The sequence below is a fragment of the Ranitomeya variabilis genome, chromosome 2, assembly GCF_051348905.1.
Source record: "Ranitomeya variabilis isolate aRanVar5 chromosome 2, aRanVar5.hap1, whole genome shotgun sequence".
Lineage (NCBI taxonomy): Eukaryota > Metazoa > Chordata > Amphibia > Anura > Dendrobatidae > Ranitomeya > Ranitomeya variabilis.
Window position 1 is genome coordinate 93,619,250 of NC_135233.1, and position 18,014 is coordinate 93,637,263.

Consider the following 18,014-nt stretch of genomic DNA (forward strand, 5'->3'; position numbering starts at 1 on the left):
TGGTAGCTCCACTTCTCGCTCACCCTCTCCAGGGGTTCGAAGCGATCACGACTCTGAGTATGAGTCTGAGGCGTCCATGGACCCGGATTCTCCGGAGTTCCGATCAACTGTTGACTCCCTCATTGAGGCTGTCAATCACGCGTTAAAGGTTAATGATGACCCTAATTCAGCTCCGGATCATGCAGTTTCCTTTACGAGAACCAAGCGATCCCATAAGGTGTTCGCCTCCCATCCAGATTTCCTAGAGATGGTTCGGCGGCACAGGGAGCGACCGGATAAACGCTTTACGGGGAAAAAGGCCTGGAATCAAAGTATCCCTTTTCCGCAGACCTGGTCAAAGATTGGACAGAACTACCGCTGGTAGATCCTCCGGTATCGCGTTTGGCTACCAAAACGCTGTTATCAGTACCTGACGGGGCTTCAATCAAAAATCCCACAGAACGCCAGTTAGATTCTCTGGCGCGCTCAGTTTATGAAGCCTCAGGTTCCTCCCTATCTCCCTCCTTCGCTGCGGCATGGGTCGCCAAAGCAATGGTTTTCTGGGCAGATGCCCTTGCAAAATCCATTCAGGACCAGGCTCTTCCATCTGAGGCGGCGGACCTCGCCAAACAAATCGCTATGGCTGCAGATTATGTGATGTACGCGTCATTAGAAGCAGGAGACTGTGCGGAACCGCGGCTTCAAACGCCATCACCATCAGGAGAGCTATTTGGCTTAGAGAGTGGCGTGCGGATTCCTCCTCAAAAAAGTCTCTGATTTCCCTTCCCTTTCAGAGCGGACGCCTGTTTGGAGAAAAATTGGACCAACTTATTTCCGATGCTACGGGAGGGAAAAGCAAGTTCCTCCCTCAACACAGGCCAAAAGCTGCTTTTTCAGCTCCAACAGCATTTTTGTTTTCGCCCCTTTCGCAGTAGCCCTTTCTGGTCCAACTCCACAGCATCATCCAAATCAGAACGATCTACACGCACAGACACTCTCAGCCTTCTTACAGACCGAATCAGTCCTGGCGAGGAAAACCTAGACAACCCAGAGGTTCTAGGCCTTCCAGATTTCTGTCACAATGACTCGGGGAGAATTCCAGTCGACACCACCAAGGTAGGCGGACGCCTGCTTCTTTTTCGACACGTCTGGCTTTCCATCATCCACGACGAATGGGTCAGAGACCTTGTGTCTTCTGGTTACAAAATAGAATTCTCCGCCTCTCCTCCAGCTCGGTTTTTTCCCTCTCGTCTCCCAAGTTCGGGAGCTCATTCTCGCGCTCTTCACTAAGCCATGGAATCCCTCCGCCAAAACGGGGTCATCGTTCCGTTTCCAGAACTCGAGAGATTCAGAGGTTTTTACTCAAACCTCTTCGTCGTGCCAAAAAAGGACGGGACGGTGCGCCCCATTTTGGACCTGAAGCTCCTAAACAAGTACGGCAGTTCAGGATGGAATCCCTCCGGTCGATCATCTCCTCGATGGAAAGAGGCGAGTTCCTAGCATCAATAGACATCAAAGATGCTTATCTTCATATCCCAATCTTTCCGCCACATCAAAGGTTCCTCCACTTCGCCATCCTAGAGGACCATTTTCAATTCACGGCCTTACCCTTCGGTCTTGCCACGGCACCCAGGGTATTCACAAAGGTCATGGCGGCCGTCATGGCCATTCTACACTCCCGGGGAGTGGTCGTGTTGCCATACTTAGACGACCTTCTGATCAAAGGTCCGTCTTATCACTCCTGCGAAGCAAGCGTCCGCATTACGTTGAATTCCCTTTCGCGCCTGGGCTGGTTAATCAACTTGGACAAGTCCTCCCCTGTTCCAGCTCGACGGATCTCTTTCCTAGGCATGATCCTGGACACGTCCAAGGGGCTGGTTTTACTTCCTCGGCCCAAGCGCTTCAGCAGGGAGCCCGGATGCTCTGTCGCCCTTGTCCGCAGTCCATTCGGTTTGCCATGAAGATCCTGGGGAAGATGGTAGCTGCAATGGAAGCGGTTCCCTTCGCCCAACTGCATCTCTGTCCCTTACACAAGCTCTACTGGACAATTGGGACAGGAGTCCCTTAACCCTCGACCGGCCATGTCCTCTGCCCCCGCGGATCAGGCAAGCGCTCAAATTGTGGACTTTGGAATCATCTCTCAACCATGGGAGGTCTTTTCTCCCGATCCATTGGCTGGTGGTGACTACCGACGCCAGTCTCCTCGGCTGGGGAGCGGTGTTTCGCCACCACACTGCCCAGGGGCATTGGACGATTCGGGAGTCAAAACTTTCCATAAACATTCTGGAGATCCGAGCTATCAGATTTGCCATGAGATGTTTTCACTTCCTGCTCGCGGGTCACCCAATCCGAATTCAGTCGGACAACGTCACAGCGGTGGCGTACATAAACCATCAGGGGGGTACCCGCAGCAGGGAGGCGATGCAGGAAGTCTCCCACATTCTCCATTGGGCCGAGACCAACCACTCCACCATTTCCGCAGTGCACATTCCTGGCGTCGAAAACTGGGCGGCGGACTTGCTCAGCCGTCAGGGTCTCGCCTCGAGAGTGGGAACTCCATCAAGAGGTTTTTCAACAAATCTGCCTTCGCTGGGGAACTCCGGACGTGGACCTGATGGCGTCCAGACTGAACGCCAAGGTCCCCAACCTTGGTCCGTCGGGGTAGATGCACTGATTTACCCATGGCACCGGTTCCAATTCCCGTACATGTTCCCTCCACTTACTCTGTTGCCAAAAGTGATCCGAAAAATCAAGATGGAGGGGGTTTCGGTTATCCTTATCGCCCCAGATTGGCCACGTCGCGCATGGTATGCGGAACTCGTTCATCTTGTATCTGACGTCCCCTGGCGGTTACCAGACCTCCCAGATCTGCTGCGCCAAGGACCGATCTACCACCAGAGCTCAGGGGCCCTACGTTTAACGGCTTGGCTGTTTTAACCCGGATCCTAACTCAAGCAGGTTTCTCCCAGCAGGTCATCGCCACCATGATCAGCGCTCGCAAGACGTCTTCCGCTCGCATCTATCACCGCACCTGGAAAGCCTTCTTCTCATGGTGCAGGCTCCGCGGTCGCCCCCCTCTTGTTTTCTCCATTCCCTCCATTCTGGAATTTCTCCAGTCCGGCTTGGATTCTGGCCTGGCGCTCAGTTCCCTCAAGGGTCAGATCTCAGCGTTATCTGTGTTGTTCCAGCGTAAGATTGCTGCTAACTTGCAAGTCAGGACCTTTTATTCAAGGGGTCTCCCATGTGGTACCTCCCTACAGAATGCCATAAGAGACCTGGGAGCTCAATTTGGTCCTGAGCGTCCTTCAGGAATCTCCGTTTGAACCTCTGCAGGACGTCCCGCTGTCCATCCTCTCCTGGAAGGTTGCCTTCCTTGTGGCAGTAACATCTATCAAGCGCGTCTCGGAGTTGGCCACACTATCTTGCCGGGCGCACAGAAAGGGTTCAGCCGCGTCAAAGGCCACGATAGCCAGATGGATCCGATTGACTATCCAAGAATCTTATCGGGTCAGGGGCAGACCTATCCCGGCGGGGGTTAGAGCACACTCTACTCGGTCGGTGGGTGCTTCCTGGGCCATTCGGCACCAGGCAGCGGCGGAGCAGGTTTGCAAAGCCGCAACATGGTCTAGCCTGCATACTTTCACAAAGCACTACAATGTCCACACTCAATCTTCCGCGGATGCGGCCCTTGGCAGACGTATTCTGCAGGCGGCCGTTGTGCACTTATAAGTCAGATGGTCCACAGAGTTATTTGATTGTATTGTACCCCACCCAGGGACTGCTTTGGGACGTCCCATTGTCCTGTGTCCCCCAATGTGGCGAAGGGGGAATAGGGATTTTTGTGTACTCACCGTAAAATCCTTTTCTCCGAGCCACTCATTGGGGGACACAGCACCCACCCTGTTAGCCTTATGGCTCGTTACCTTTTTTGTTCTTGACTTTCTCTGACATGTTATACTCTAATGTTATGTAATATATTGTTATTAATCTCCTACTGCTTTTGTACTGAACTGGGTCTCTGGAAGCCAGCATGAGGGTGTATACTGCAGGGGAGGAGCTAACTTTTTGTCTCAACTTAGTGTCAGCCTCCTAGACACAGCAGCATAACACCCATGGTCCTGTGTCCCCCAATGAGTGGCTCGGAGAAAAGGATGTTACGCTGAGTACACAAAAATCCCTATTTTTTTCATTTCACAATTTGTGTATTTTGGTGCAGATCATAAAAAACCTAAAAATTGTGTTTTTTTGGGGTTTTTTTAGTTTTTTTTTTTTTTAGATGGACGAACCTGAACAGTAAAGTTCAGTGTCCGTACCGAACACCTACTGTTCGGGCATAGACACCAAACACAGACTTCACCAGGAAGTCAGTGTTACTGTGTTACTGTTCGAGTTCGGCCCCCCTCGAACACTTTGATGTGCATGGTTTTATCGCTGATCAGAAAGCAGCGGTTCCCACGTAGTCAAATGAGAGCGTGAGCCCGCCGCTGTAATCTTGAGTTATAAAGTTTACCTCCGGTCACTGGTGTTGGCTGATGGGACTACTGCTCCCATCAGCATCCGCCTGCTCCCTCTAATAACAGCGAGAGCAGGCGCAGCTTAGGGGAGCATTCATCAGCCAGCGCCTGCGCTCTAAAAAAAAAAATAATAATAATAATAATTAAATAAAACGAGACTAAATTATTTTCATAGACGAACATTCACTTAACTCTGCCCTCCAGTCCAGCTAGGAAAATGTCTTCAAAGACACTACAGCTGGAGCGCTGCTTCTGATCCCCACTGCTGGAGCTTCCAAATGCTGAGCTACCTCCTCTGGGTATATTGTGACCACTGCCACATTCTGAATCGGCAGCAATTCCGGTCAAAAGCATGTATGGTGTCATACATAGACATATTCTTCTGCTGAGCTGGAGACTTTATTTTGCAAGTTTTCCCACCTACAAAAAATGGAGCCGTCTGTCATTTTTCTCATAGTTACGATTTAACTGCAATAGACAGAATTTAAAAAGAAAAAGCTAGTCATATTTTTACTGCTGTGATAAAAATGCTTCTGTATGTTTGATTGTTTTATTATTGTCTAGATTATTCTAGGGAAAACTACAGAGAATCCATAGCAGAAACACTCAGGAAACTCTTGCGTAAGTGTTTGTCAATGAATGTATTTCAGCCACATGAGGGATCAGTGGATCCTCCAATCGTTCTACTTTCCATTAACTTCACTTGTGTTTCCTCTCTGATAATAGACTACATTCTTGACCACTCAGAAGATGATACCAAGTCTTTATTTCTGATAATAAAGGTACACTTATTTGTTTGAGTCTTATCTGAATGATCTCAATAACAGATTTATATTGTAAGATCCTACGAATGGTTGATGAAGCCACTGACTGCATTACAACATTATTCCTCTGGTGGTAAGATGGCATCAAACGATTGCAGAAAGGGAATCCATCTCTAACTCTTCATTACCTAAAAAATTGGCATTGCTTTGTTGTGTAATGCTTTCAACCAGGACATGACACTATAGTATAATATGGAATTTATGCTGAGTGCCAGTTTAAAGGTAATCTGTCAGCAGGTTTTTGCCATGCATTCAGAGAGCAGCACGTTGTAAGACAGAAACCCTGATTCCAGCAAAGTCACTTACTTTCCTTGCTGCATTTTTTTATTCAAAGCTTTTTCTTTTTCTGCTGCAGATCTAGCAGTTCTCTAAATGCTGAGCCCTGTATAACCCTGCCCACACCACTGCCTATGCACAGGAATCAGCCAATCAGAGGAGGGGAGTGGTTTGAGTACTTGGCAGCAGGCCAAGTGCTGTTTGTCCTTCGTAGTCGTAGATGACCAACCAGGACTTCAGGGTTGGGGGGGTGACTACTGAAACCAAGATGGGCCCTGAAGGCTCGCCCACATACATGACATAAGATGTGGTCAAGATGTAGGTACCGCTTGTGCCTTAGGCTTGCTTTCTTTTTGCCTCAAAGATTCACCTATCTTCAGCTACACGTGCTCTTGAGGTGATCCTGCATCATCAAGCTTGGATGGTGCAGAGCTTCTCCCTTTCACTGATATCGACTCCCAGGTTTTTGAGACCCTATAACAGTGATGGCGAACCTATGACACGCGTGTCAGTGCTGACACGCGTAGTCATTTTCAGTGACACGCCGGCCGCCGGCCGCGGCCCCATAGAAATTGCTTCTTTCCCAGGGTCTGAAGGAGAGGAAACTCTCCTTCAGGCCCTGGGAACCATATTAATATGTAAAATAAAGAATTAAAATAAAAAATATTGCTATACTCACCTCTCCGACGCAGCCTGGACGTCCGCGAGGGAACCGGCAGCGTTGTTTGCTTAAAAATCGCGGTTTTCCTTCCTTACTTGAAGTCCCGGCTTGTGATTGGTTGCGTGCCGCCCATGTGACCGAGACGCGACCAATCACAGCAAGCCGTGACGTAATTTTAGGTCCTTCAGGATTTTAAAATTACGTTCCGGCGTTGTGATTGGTTGCGTCGCCCATGTGACCGCACGCAACCAATCACAACGCCGGAACGTAATTTTAAAATCCTGAAGGACCTAAAATTACGTCACGGCTTGCTGTGATTGGTCGCGTCTCGGTCACATGGGCGGCACGCAACCAATCACAAGCCGGGACTTCAAGTAAGGAAGGAAAACCGCGATTTTTAAGCAAACAACGCTGCCGGTTCCCTCGCGGACGTCCAGGCTGCGTCGGAGAGGTGAGTATAGCAATATTTTTTATTTTAATTCTTTATTTTACACATTAATGTTGTTTCGATACCGATACCCGATACCACAAAAGTATCGGATCTCGGTATCGGAATTCCGATACAGCAAATATCGGCCGATACCCGATACTTGCGGTATCGGAATGCTAAACAATGGCATCCGATCCGATTTTTTATCGGATCGGATGCCATGCAGGAGGTCTGTGGGTCCAAACAACAGAGCTCCGGTGCAGAGCGTCTAGGCCTGGGACTTCCGGTAGGCCAGGCGCAGCTCCCGGAAGTCCCAGGCCTCTGCGTCGGATCTGTGTTGTTTGGGCGACATTGCGCTGCTCCCTGCTGCGCCGACCAGAAGTCCCAGGCTGCACCGACCAGAAGTCCCAGGCTGCACTTCTGAGGCCTGAGGAGATAGCTGTCTGGAGGCCCTGTGATAGCTGTCTGGACTCAGGCCCTGTGATAGCTGTCTGGAGGCCCTGTGATAGCTGTCTGGACTCAGGCCCTGTGATTGCTGTCTGGACTCAGGCCCTGTGATAGCTGTCTGGACTCAGGCCCTGTGATAGCTGTCTGGACTCAGGCCCTGTGATAGCTGTCTGGACTCAGGCCCTGTGATAGCTGTCTGGACTCAGGCCCTGTGATTGCTGTCTGGACTCAGGCCCTGTGATAGCTGTCTGGACTCAGGCCCTGTGATAGCTGTCTGGACTCAGGCCCTGTGATTGCTGTCTGGACTCAGGCCCTGTGATTGCTGTCTGGACTCAGGCCCTGTGATTGCTGTCTGGACTCAGGCCCTGTGATAGCTGTCTGGACTCAGGCCCTGTGATTGCTGTCTGGACTCAGGCCCTGTGATTGCTGTCTGGACTCAGGCCCTGTGATAGCTGTCTGGACTCAGGCCCTGTGATAGCTGATTGGACTCAGGCCCTGTGATTGCTGTCTGGACTCAGGCCCTGTGATAGCTGTCTGGACTCAGGCCCTGTGATTGCTGTCTGGACTCAGGCCCTGTGATTGCTGTCTGGACTCAGGCCCTGTGATTGCTGTCTGGACTCAGGCCCTGTGATAGCTGTCTGGACTCAGGCCCTGTGATAGCTGTCTGGACTCAGGCCCTGTGATTGCTGTCTGGACTCAGGCCCTGTGATTGCTGTCTGGACTCAGGCCCTGTGATTGCTGTCTGGACTCAGGCCCTGTGATAGCTGTCTGGACTCAGGCCCTGTGATAGCTGTCTGGACTCAGGCCCTGTGATAGCTGTCTGGACTCAGGCCCTGTGATAGCTGTCTGGACTCAGGCCCTGTGATAGCTGTCTGGACTCAGGCCCTGTGATTGCTGTCTGGACTCAGGCCCTGTGATAGCTGTCTGGACTCAGGCCCTGTGATTGCTGTCTGGACTCAGGCCCTGTGATAGCTGTCTGGACTCAGGCCCTGTGATTGCTGTCTGGACTCAGGCCCTGTGATAGCTGTCTGGACTCAGGCCCTGTGATTGCTGTCTGGACTCAGGCCCTGTGATTGCTGTCTGGACTCAGGCCCTGTGATTGCTGTCTGGACTCAGGCCCTGTGATTGCTGTCTGGACTCAGGCCCTGTGATTGCTGTCTGGAGGCCCTGTGACTACTACAGCAACCATCATCCAGTGAACTGTGGGGTGTCATTGGCCATTACTGAGATAAGTGAGAGGGAGGCATCAGTGATGGCGAACCTGTGGCAGTCCAGCTGTTGCAAAACTACAATTCCCATCATGGCTGGCCATTCAAAGCAAAGGCTTTGGCTGTGAAGACATGATGGGAATTGTAGTTTTGCAACAGCTGGAGTGCCACAGGTTCGCCATCACTGGAAGAATTCCCCCTCCCCCTCACTTATCTTAGTTCACGGCACCCCACACAAGTTAAATAATAGCAAGACCAACAAAAGAAACCAACTGACAGATGAACAAAGAAGTCACTAAGCAGGTAAGTTAATTCTAATTATACATATTTGTTATTTAAACTATACATGTCGCAAAATTATGTTTTTTTTATCAAGGTGACACACCACCCAAGTTATGCTCGGTTTTTTGGCGAATTTTGACACACCGAGCTCAAAAGGTTGCCCATCACTGCCCTATAAGGCAGTCCTTGTAATGTTTCTTCAGCTCCCCGGTTGTTCGCTTTCCCTTACACAGTTCTCTGTACAGCAGTTGTTTAGGCAATCGACTGTCTGGCATTCTGACCACCTATTGAGCCCAGCTGGCTTGGTCTTCAGTATGAGAGTGTAAGCCATGCAGAGCCCAGCTTGTTCCAGGATTGCCGTGTCGGAGACCGTCTTTCCACCTGATGTGGAGAAGTCTGTGGAGACCGTGCAGGTGAAAGTGATTTAGCTGTTTGGCATGTCTGCTGTAGACAGTCCAGGTGTCACGAAGTGACTGCCCAAGCGTTACACGACCCAACGGGTGGTCAGTCACAAAGCGGCGAGACTCACAAGGGAACACCAGAGACACAATAACAACGATGGGGAAATGGACACCTCCTGCACTCTCCTAAGGATGTGCCCTAATCTTCCTGACGTCCCTATACAGGTTCTTTCAACCGGTCGCCGAACAGGATACCTTAACCCTCACTCGCCCTGCATCTATCCCTGGGTAGGGAATTGGCGAGTGAGAACACTGGTCCCACCGCTGCACTAATTTAACACAAAGGGAAAGTTTAGACAAACAAACTAAGCAAACAACACTTAGCTTTCTCTGCTGCAATGTACCGCACCGCAGAGTAATGCACCAGGAAATAAGCATTCAGCTGAAGAACCACCGCACTCAGCAAACTCCTTCTCCAGCTAGGTTAATCACCAGAAGGATCTGTATAACCAACAGTCAGCTGATGCATCAGGTGACCTTATGAAGGATGGTGGGAGTGGTCACCACCAACATCAGCTGACTCAGCAGCAATGCAACAACAACACCAGCTGCCACCGGTGGATTGGGGGGGGGGGAGATACTGCATTAACCCCCGATGACCGGAAAGGAAAAAAAATTTTAATCAGAGGGAAGCCAGATCTGCCACAGATCCAAACATGGATCATGACACCAGGTCTCCCTGGCATAGAGAAGTGTGGTAAGGAATATTTTCTGCGAGCAGCTTAGTTCCGTCCGCGTTGAGAGATTAGGAGTTGGATGATTGAGGTCCATATACGGCCTTTAGCACATCATACAAGCGCTTCAGGTTGTGTGCATATCGTGTAGGTTAATCTGTACCTTTTCTTTTTGTGTTGATAAAGGCATCCTTCTTGGCTAGCGATGTGGGGTCATATTGATGCGCTTTGAACTGCTGATGTTTCTCTTCTAGGAGTGCATTTTTATTTCTTCGTCGTTTTCATCTAGCCAATGTTTGTTACTTTTGGCTGCTGGTCTGAGATGCTCCAGGGCAGTATTACAAATAGCAGTTTTAAGAATCATCCACTGTTCTTTAACGCTGGTCTAGTCTGCCTGCGGTGTGTCTGACAGTCTGTCATCAAGGTCATTGGCAAATTGTCCTGCAACTCTTCTGCTTTGCAGCTTGGAGACATTCAGCCTCTTTGCAGACTTCTGTCCGTGAGGTCTCCTCGACAGCAGAATGCGAAGCCTGCACTTAGACACCATGAGGCGGTGGTTGGTCCAGCATTCGGCCCCACACGTCTCTCATTACTCAAAAGTCCATCCTATCCTTCTTCCTGGCAATGACTTGGTCAATGAGATGCCAGTGCCTCGAGCAAGTGGGTAGATGGAACAGAGTTGGTGATGACAAGGTCATGTGTGGCACACTTCTTGATGAGGGGATGCCATTACTGTCACACTTGCCAGTGCCATGTCTCTCAGTGATTTCTTCCTAATTTTGATGTTTCTATTCCCCCTCTGGCATTAAAGTCTGAGTATGAGCTTGTCTCACTGTGGGATTACTGAGATAAGTGTCTCACGTTCATCACAGAATTTATTCTTACTGTTATTTGGATTGGTCATGGTGGGAACATAGGCCCTAGTCAGCGTATCGCACCTCTTGTTTGTAAGTGGTAGCTGAAGTGCCATCAGGCGGTGGATGATGCTTTCTGGAAACTGGGCAAGTTTACGAACAAGGTGAGATTTGATAGGATATCCAACTCCTGCTTCTCTTTGTTCAGTGCTGCCACGACCAGAGCTGCTATGTCCACGTTGTAATAGCCTAATTCTTTAACAACAAATGCCGTTCTTCTCTACAGTCTGTCTGCCTTCATATTATCTAGCAGAGTTCTTACATGCACGGATAGGCTAACCCTTAAAGTCACCATGGGCCTCAAAACCAAGGCTACGCTCACCTGGTTTGGCCTGTTCCAGGCAGTACACAGTGCCCCATGCTAGCAGTTACTTGGAGGTACAGTGAGAGTTGAGTACCAGATGAGGATTGAAGATGAGCAAACTGTCTTAAAATGACACGGCAAACCCTCCACCAGAGGTGCTACCCAGATCTGGACACCCCATACACCCCAATGGTATAGCCAAGTAGTCTTGTAGAGATCATCTCCTGCTGAGAAAGCATTGATCTTATAAGAACTACACTAAGCGACCCAGTATGGGACACACGGCTGGTATCGGGGTCTTTTTCTCTACATTATGCTGCTCTCAGATTAGGTGGCAAAAACCTGGTGACAGGTTATTTTTAAGGACTTTCATTATACATAAATAACTCTTAGCTGCAGGTATAATCCTTATTCCATGTTCACATCGTACAGGCCGTTCTCCTAATGGATTTCATCATATTTTGTATATTTTTGCCTACTGTACCATGAAATCAGTCAGTACTGTTTCTTACAGATTATCAGTGACCTCCTGCAATTCCAGGGATCTCACAAGCACGAGTTTGACTCAAGATGGAAGAGTTTTACTCTAGTAAAAAAATCTATGGAAAATCGGGTTAGTAATGTCATACCAGGATGCATTAGTATAAAAGTCTTCTATGTACATTGTGATTGAGAAACATGCAGAATATTGTCTGCTGCTTTTGCTGGTAATAATGTATATATATCTTTTTCTCCATCGCCACATTGAGGGACACAGGTCTGTGGATCTGCTTTCTCAGGGTCTGATTTACCATTCAAAAAAGATCTTCCAGGCCCGATGATAGATGTGCCATGACACCGGCTTTCGAGCATTGATCAAGGTGGAAACTACTTCGTGGGAAAAACCCGCTTGGGTCAGAACCCAGAATTCAACGGCCATGCTGTCAAACACAGGGCCCCTGAGTTCTGGTGGTAAATCCGACCCTGAGAAAGCAGATCCACGGTCCTGTGTCCTCAATGAGTGGCTTGGAGAAAAGGATTTTATGGGGAGTACACAAAAATCCCTATTTTTTTTGCTGCAAAGGAGGCAGGTAAATATCGCACCAAAAGCAACTTTTTGTAAATATTTTTAAAATATGATCTATAATGGACTTATGTTTTCCATTGAAAACTTCTTTAATTCTTGAAAATGTTACGGATTGTCAGTGATATCCACTAATCTGTAGCAAAGATTGCTGTGCACAATAAGTAATGTTGAGTTATCTACAGTACACGAACACTCACCCATTGCTGGTGTGTACTTCTTGTGTTGTCGTTTTTTTTATCCCTTTTATATGGATACAGCTTTATTTTATTTTCATTTTGGTCTTGATGTTGGCATCTTAAGTGGTACTTAATGACTTTCATGACTTCTTTTTTTTTTCAGCTCCAAGGGAAGAAAAGACACATCAGAGCGCTGTTGATTGACAGAGTCATGCTGCAGCATGAGGTATATAGAATAGAAGACAATGGGGAAATTTAATCGCCAACTTAACTCTGGTGGGGTCCTTTTACACAGTGTCCGTAATGAACCCCAATTTGCCTGTGTGTATCTGCTCAAAGGACCCGTTCCACCAGCCGTGTCTGTAATCTATGGATGGGAGCCCCAAGAACTGCCTCCTACCCGATAACCCCCGTGGTCTTCTTTTGACTAGTTGGCCTACCCCATTGTCACATTTGCATCACGCTGTGACGATGATGTCATGACAGGCCAGCTGATCTAAAGAGCCACGAATACTGGCAGTTCAGGGCTATCCTCCAGTAACCGCAGATTTCCCATGTTGAAAGGAGGTTGCTGGTTATCTCCTCAGTGGCTGTTACTTCCTTGTCTCAAACATTTAATTCAAGGCAAAAAGAGTCCTTAAATAATTAGTCCATATCCAAGGGACAACACTTCAATCTTTCAATAGACTACACAACTATATTCTTTGTACACAAGGTTCACAGAGATAGGTGCCAAAGAAAAATTTGAAGTGACAACAGATCAATTTTTAAAACTATATTAGTTTTTATTCAATTAAATAAAAAAACATAAAAAGATATTCAGGAACACGAGAACTGGAAAGAATGGAGATTACAAAAAGGAGATTACAGCAGACATAAAATTGGCAGTTTTCCTAAATACAGCAATGTTACGCAGCAAAAAAACTAGAACAATATTTATATATGATAAAGTGCATTGTGCAAAACAATCATTGTTATACATATAATAAAATAAAGTGCTTTCACTAATTAACCAATTCAATATTTCAGATTGCTACTAGAGGGTAGTATTGCTCACTAGGAGTCAAGCATCGCTATATTTACATATCATTAATATATTTTATACTCTGCCATTAGAGCCAGTTAAATTAGTGTAAAACCCTATCTTTATTCATGTGCCAAATAAATAATCTAGCCAGATATACTAAACGAAGATCAATCACCCGAAGGTATATAGATTCCAGTATTCAATAGCCAAAAAAAAAATGGCAAGTACAAATAAAATAATTTAGGGAAACATCACATAAAAATAAGAACACTGCAGTTCATTATTACCTGGATGTCACAATGTTCGCGAGCTCCGCCGCTGTAAAGACCTCAACCTCCCGCCCCGACGCGCACGTTTCGCCACCCTGCTTTTTCGGGGGGCGTGTGACAACCAGGTAATAATGAACTGCAGTGTTCTTATTTTTATGTGATGTTTCCCTAAATTATTTCATTTGTACTTGCCATTTTTTTTTTTTTGGCTATTGAATACTGGGATCTATATACCTTCGGGTGATTGATCTTCGTTTAGTATATCTGGCTAGATTATTTATTTGGCACATGAATAAAGATAGGGATTTACACTAATTTAACTGGCTTTAATGGCAGAGAAAATATATTATTGATATATAAATATAGCGATGCTTGACTCGTAGTGAGCAATACTACCCTCTAGTGGCAATCTGAAATACTGAATTGGTTAACCCCTTAAGCCCCGAGGGTGGTTTGCACATTAATGACTGGCCAATTTTTACAATTCTGACCACTGTCCCTCTATGAGGTTATAACTCTGAAAAGCTTCAACAGATCTTAGCGATTCTGACATTGTTTTCTCGTGACATATTGTACTTCATGATAGTGGTAAAATTTCTTCGATATAACTTGCGTTTATTTGTGAAAAAAATGGAAATTTGGCGAAAATTTTGAAAATTTCACAATTTTCCAACTTTGAATTTTTATGCCCTTAAATCACAGAGATATGTCACACAAAATACTTAATAAGTAACATTTCCCACATGTCTACTTTACATCAGCACAATTTTGGAACCAAATTTTTTTTTTGTTAGGGAGTTATAAGGGTTAAAAGTTGACCAGAAATTTCTCATTTTTACAACACCATTTTTTTTTTTAGGGACCACATCTCATTTGAAGTCATTTTGAGGGGTCTATATGATAGAAAATACCCAAGTGTGACACCATTCTAAAAACTGCACCCCTCAAGGTGCTCAAAACCACATTCAAGAAGTTTATTAACCCTTCAGGTGTTTCACAGGAATTTTTGGAATGTTTAAATAAAAATGAACATTTAACTTTTTTTCACACAAAATTTATTTCAGCTCCAATTTGTTTTATTTTACCAAGGGTAACAGGAGAAAATGGACCCCAAAAGTTGTTGTACAATTTGTCCTGAGTACGCTGATACCCGATATGTGGGGGTCAACCACTGTTTGGGTGCATGGTAGAGCTCGGAAGGAAAGGAGCGCCATTTGACTTTTCAATGCAAAATTTACTGGAATTAAGATGGGACGCCATGTTGCGTTTGGAGAGCCCCTGATGTGCCTAAACATTAAAACCCCCCACAAGTGACACCATTTTGGAAAGTAGACCCCCTAAGGAACTTATCTAGATGTGTGGTGAGCACTTTGACCCAACAAGTGCTTCACAGAAGTTTATAATGCAAAGCCATAAAAATAAAAAATCATATTTTTTCACAAAAATAATCTTTTCGCCCCCAATTTTTTATTTTCCCAAGGGTAAGAGAAGAAATTAGACCACAAACGTTGTTGTGCAATTTGTCCTGAGTACGACGATACCCCATATGTGGGGGTAAACCACTTTTTGGGCGCATAGCAGAGCTCGGAAGGGAAGGAGCGCCATTTTACTTTTCAATGCATAATTTACTGGAATTAAGATGGGACGCCATGTTGCGTTTGGAGAGCCCCTGATGTGCCTAAACATTAAAAACCCCCACAAGTGACACCATTTTGGAAAGTAGACCCCCCTAAGGAACTTATCTAGATGTGTTTTGAGAGCTTTGAATTCCCAAGTGTTTCACTACAGTTTATAACGCAGAGCCGTGAAAATATATATATTTTTTTTTCACAAAAATGATTTTTTAGCCCCCAGTTTTGTATTTTCACAAGGGTAACTAGATAAATTGGACCCCAATAGTTGTCCAATTTATCCTGAGTATGCTGATACCCCATATGTGGGGGGGAACCATTGTTTGGGCGCATGGCAGAGCTTGGAAGGGAAGGAGCGCCATTTGGAATGCAGACTTGGATGGATTGGTCTGCAGGCGTCACGTTGCATTTGCAGAGCCCCTGATGTACCCAAACAGTAGAAACCCCCCACAAGTGACCCCATATTGGTAACTAGATCTCCCAAGGAACTTATCTAGATGTGTTGTGAGAACTTTGAACCCCCAAGTATTTCACTACAGTTTACAACGCAGAGCCATGAAAATAAATCTTTTTTTTTTCCCACAAAAATGATTTCTAGCTCCCCAAATTTTTATTTTCCCAAGGATAACAAGAGAACTTGGACACCAAAAGTTGTTGTTCAATTTGTCCCGAGTACGCTGATACCCCATATGTTGGGGTAAACCCCTGTTTGGGCGCATGGGAGAGCTCGGAAGGGAAGGAGCACTGTTTTACTTTTTCAACGCAGAATTGGCTGGAATTGAGATCGGACGCCATGTAGCGTTTGGAGAGCCCCTGATGTGCCTGAACAATGGAAACTCCCCAATTCTACCTGAAACCCTAATCCAAACACACTCCTAACCCTAATCCCAACGGTAACCCTAACCACACCTCTAACCCAGACACACACCTAACCCTAATCCCAACGGTAACCCTAACCACACCCCTAACCCTGACACACCCCTAACTCTAATCCCAACCTTAATCCCAACCGTAAATGTAATCCAAACCCTAACTTTAGCCCTAACCCTAACTTTAGCCCCAACCCTAACTTTAGCCCCAGCCCTAACCCTAACTTTAGCCCCAGCCCTAACCCTAACTTTAGCCCCAACCCTAACCCTAACTTTAGCCCTAACCCTAACTTTAGCCCCAACCCTAACCCTAACTTTAGCTCCAGCCCTAACTTTAGCTCCAGCCCTAACTTTAGCTCCAGCCCTAACTTTAGCTCCAGCCCTAACTTTAGCTCCAGCCCTAACTTTAGCTCCAGCCCTAACTTTAGCTCCAGCCCTAACTTTAGCTCCAGCCCTAACTTTAGCTCCAGCCCTAACTTTAGCTCCAGCCCTAACTTTAGCTCCAGCCCTAACTTTAGCTCCAGCCCTAACTTTAGCTCCAGCCCTAACACTAGCCCTAACCCTAATGGGAAAATGGAAATAAATACATTTTTTTTTTAATTTTATTATTTTTCCCTAACTAAGTGGGTGATGAAGGGGAGTTTGATTTACTTTTATAGCGTTTTTTATAGCAGATTTTTATGATTGGCAGCTGTCACACACTAAAAGACGCTTTTTATAGCAAAAAAGTTTTTGCGTCTCCACTTTTTGAGACCTATAATTTTTTCCATATTTTGGTCCACAGAGTCATGTGAGGTCTTGTTTTTTGCGGGACGAGTTGGCGTTTTTATTGCTCACATTTTCGGACACGTGACAGTTTATTGATCGCTTTTTATTCCGATTTTGGTGAGGCAGAATGGCCCAAAACCAGCTATTCATGAATTTCTTTTGGGGGAGGCGTTTATACCGTTCCACGTTTGGTAAAATTGATAAAGCAGTTTTATTCTTCGGGTCAGTACGATTACAGCGATATCTTTTATATCTTTTTTTTATGTTTTGGCGCTTTTATACGATAAAAGCTATTTTATAGAAAAAATAATTATTTTGGCATCGCTTTATTCTGAGGACTATAACTTTTTTTATTTTTTTGCTGATGATGCTGTATAGCGGCTCGTTTTTTGCGGGACAAGATGACGTTTTCAGCGGTACCATGGTTATTTATATCCGTCTTTTTGATCGCGTGTTATTCCACTTTTTGTTCGGCGGTATGATAATAAAGTGTTGTTTTTTGCTTCGTTTTTTTTTTCTTACGGTGTTCACTGAAGGGGTTAACTAGTGGGACAGCTTTATAGGTTGGGTCGTTACGGACGCAGCGATACTAAATATGTGTACTTTTATTATTTTTTTTTTATTTAAAGAAATGTATTTATGGGAATAATATATTTTTTTTTTCTTCAGGAATTATTATTTTTTTTTTTTAACACTTGTAGAATTTTTTTTTTTTTTTTTACTTTGTCCCAGGGGGGGACATCACAGATTGCTGATCTGACAGTTTGCACAGCACTCTGTCAGATCAGCGATCTGACTTACAGCGCTGCAGGCTTCCCGGTGCCTGCTCTGGACCCGGAAGTAGTCCCTGCAGGACCCGGATGCAGCCCCGCGGCCATTTTGGATCCGGGGCCTGCAGGGATAGGAGGTAAGAGACGCTCAGAGCAATGCGATCACATCGCGTTGCTCCGAGGGTCTCGGGGAAGCCCGCAGGGAGCCCCCTCCCTGCGCGATGCTTCCCTATACCGCCGGAACACTGCGATTATGTTTGATCGCATTGTGCCAGGGGTTAATGTGCCGGGGGCGGTCCGTGACCGCTCCTGGCACATAGTGCCGGATGTCAGCTGCGATAGTCAGCTGACACCCGGCCGCGATCGGCCGCGCTCCCCCCGTGAGCGCGGCCGATCGCATATGACGTACTATCCCGTCGGTGGGAATTAAGGCCCACCCCACCTCGACGGGATAGTACGTCATA

The 18,014-nt window shown here is 46.4% G+C and overlaps 1 protein-coding gene across 1 annotated transcript in view; it reads left to right on the top strand.

The window, feature by feature from the left end:
* PSME4 (proteasome activator subunit 4) overlaps window positions 1-18,014 on the top strand; it is a 222,369-nt gene that overhangs the window by 132,747 nt on the left and 71,608 nt on the right. Inside the window, exons 22-25 of the mRNA XM_077282708.1 lie at window positions 5,058-5,114; window positions 5,220-5,275; window positions 11,489-11,587; window positions 12,380-12,442. Of these exons, the coding sequence (XP_077138823.1) occupies window positions 5,058-5,114; window positions 5,220-5,275; window positions 11,489-11,587; window positions 12,380-12,442 (275 nt within the window). The remainder of the gene's footprint in view (window positions 1-5,057; window positions 5,115-5,219; window positions 5,276-11,488; window positions 11,588-12,379; window positions 12,443-18,014) is intronic.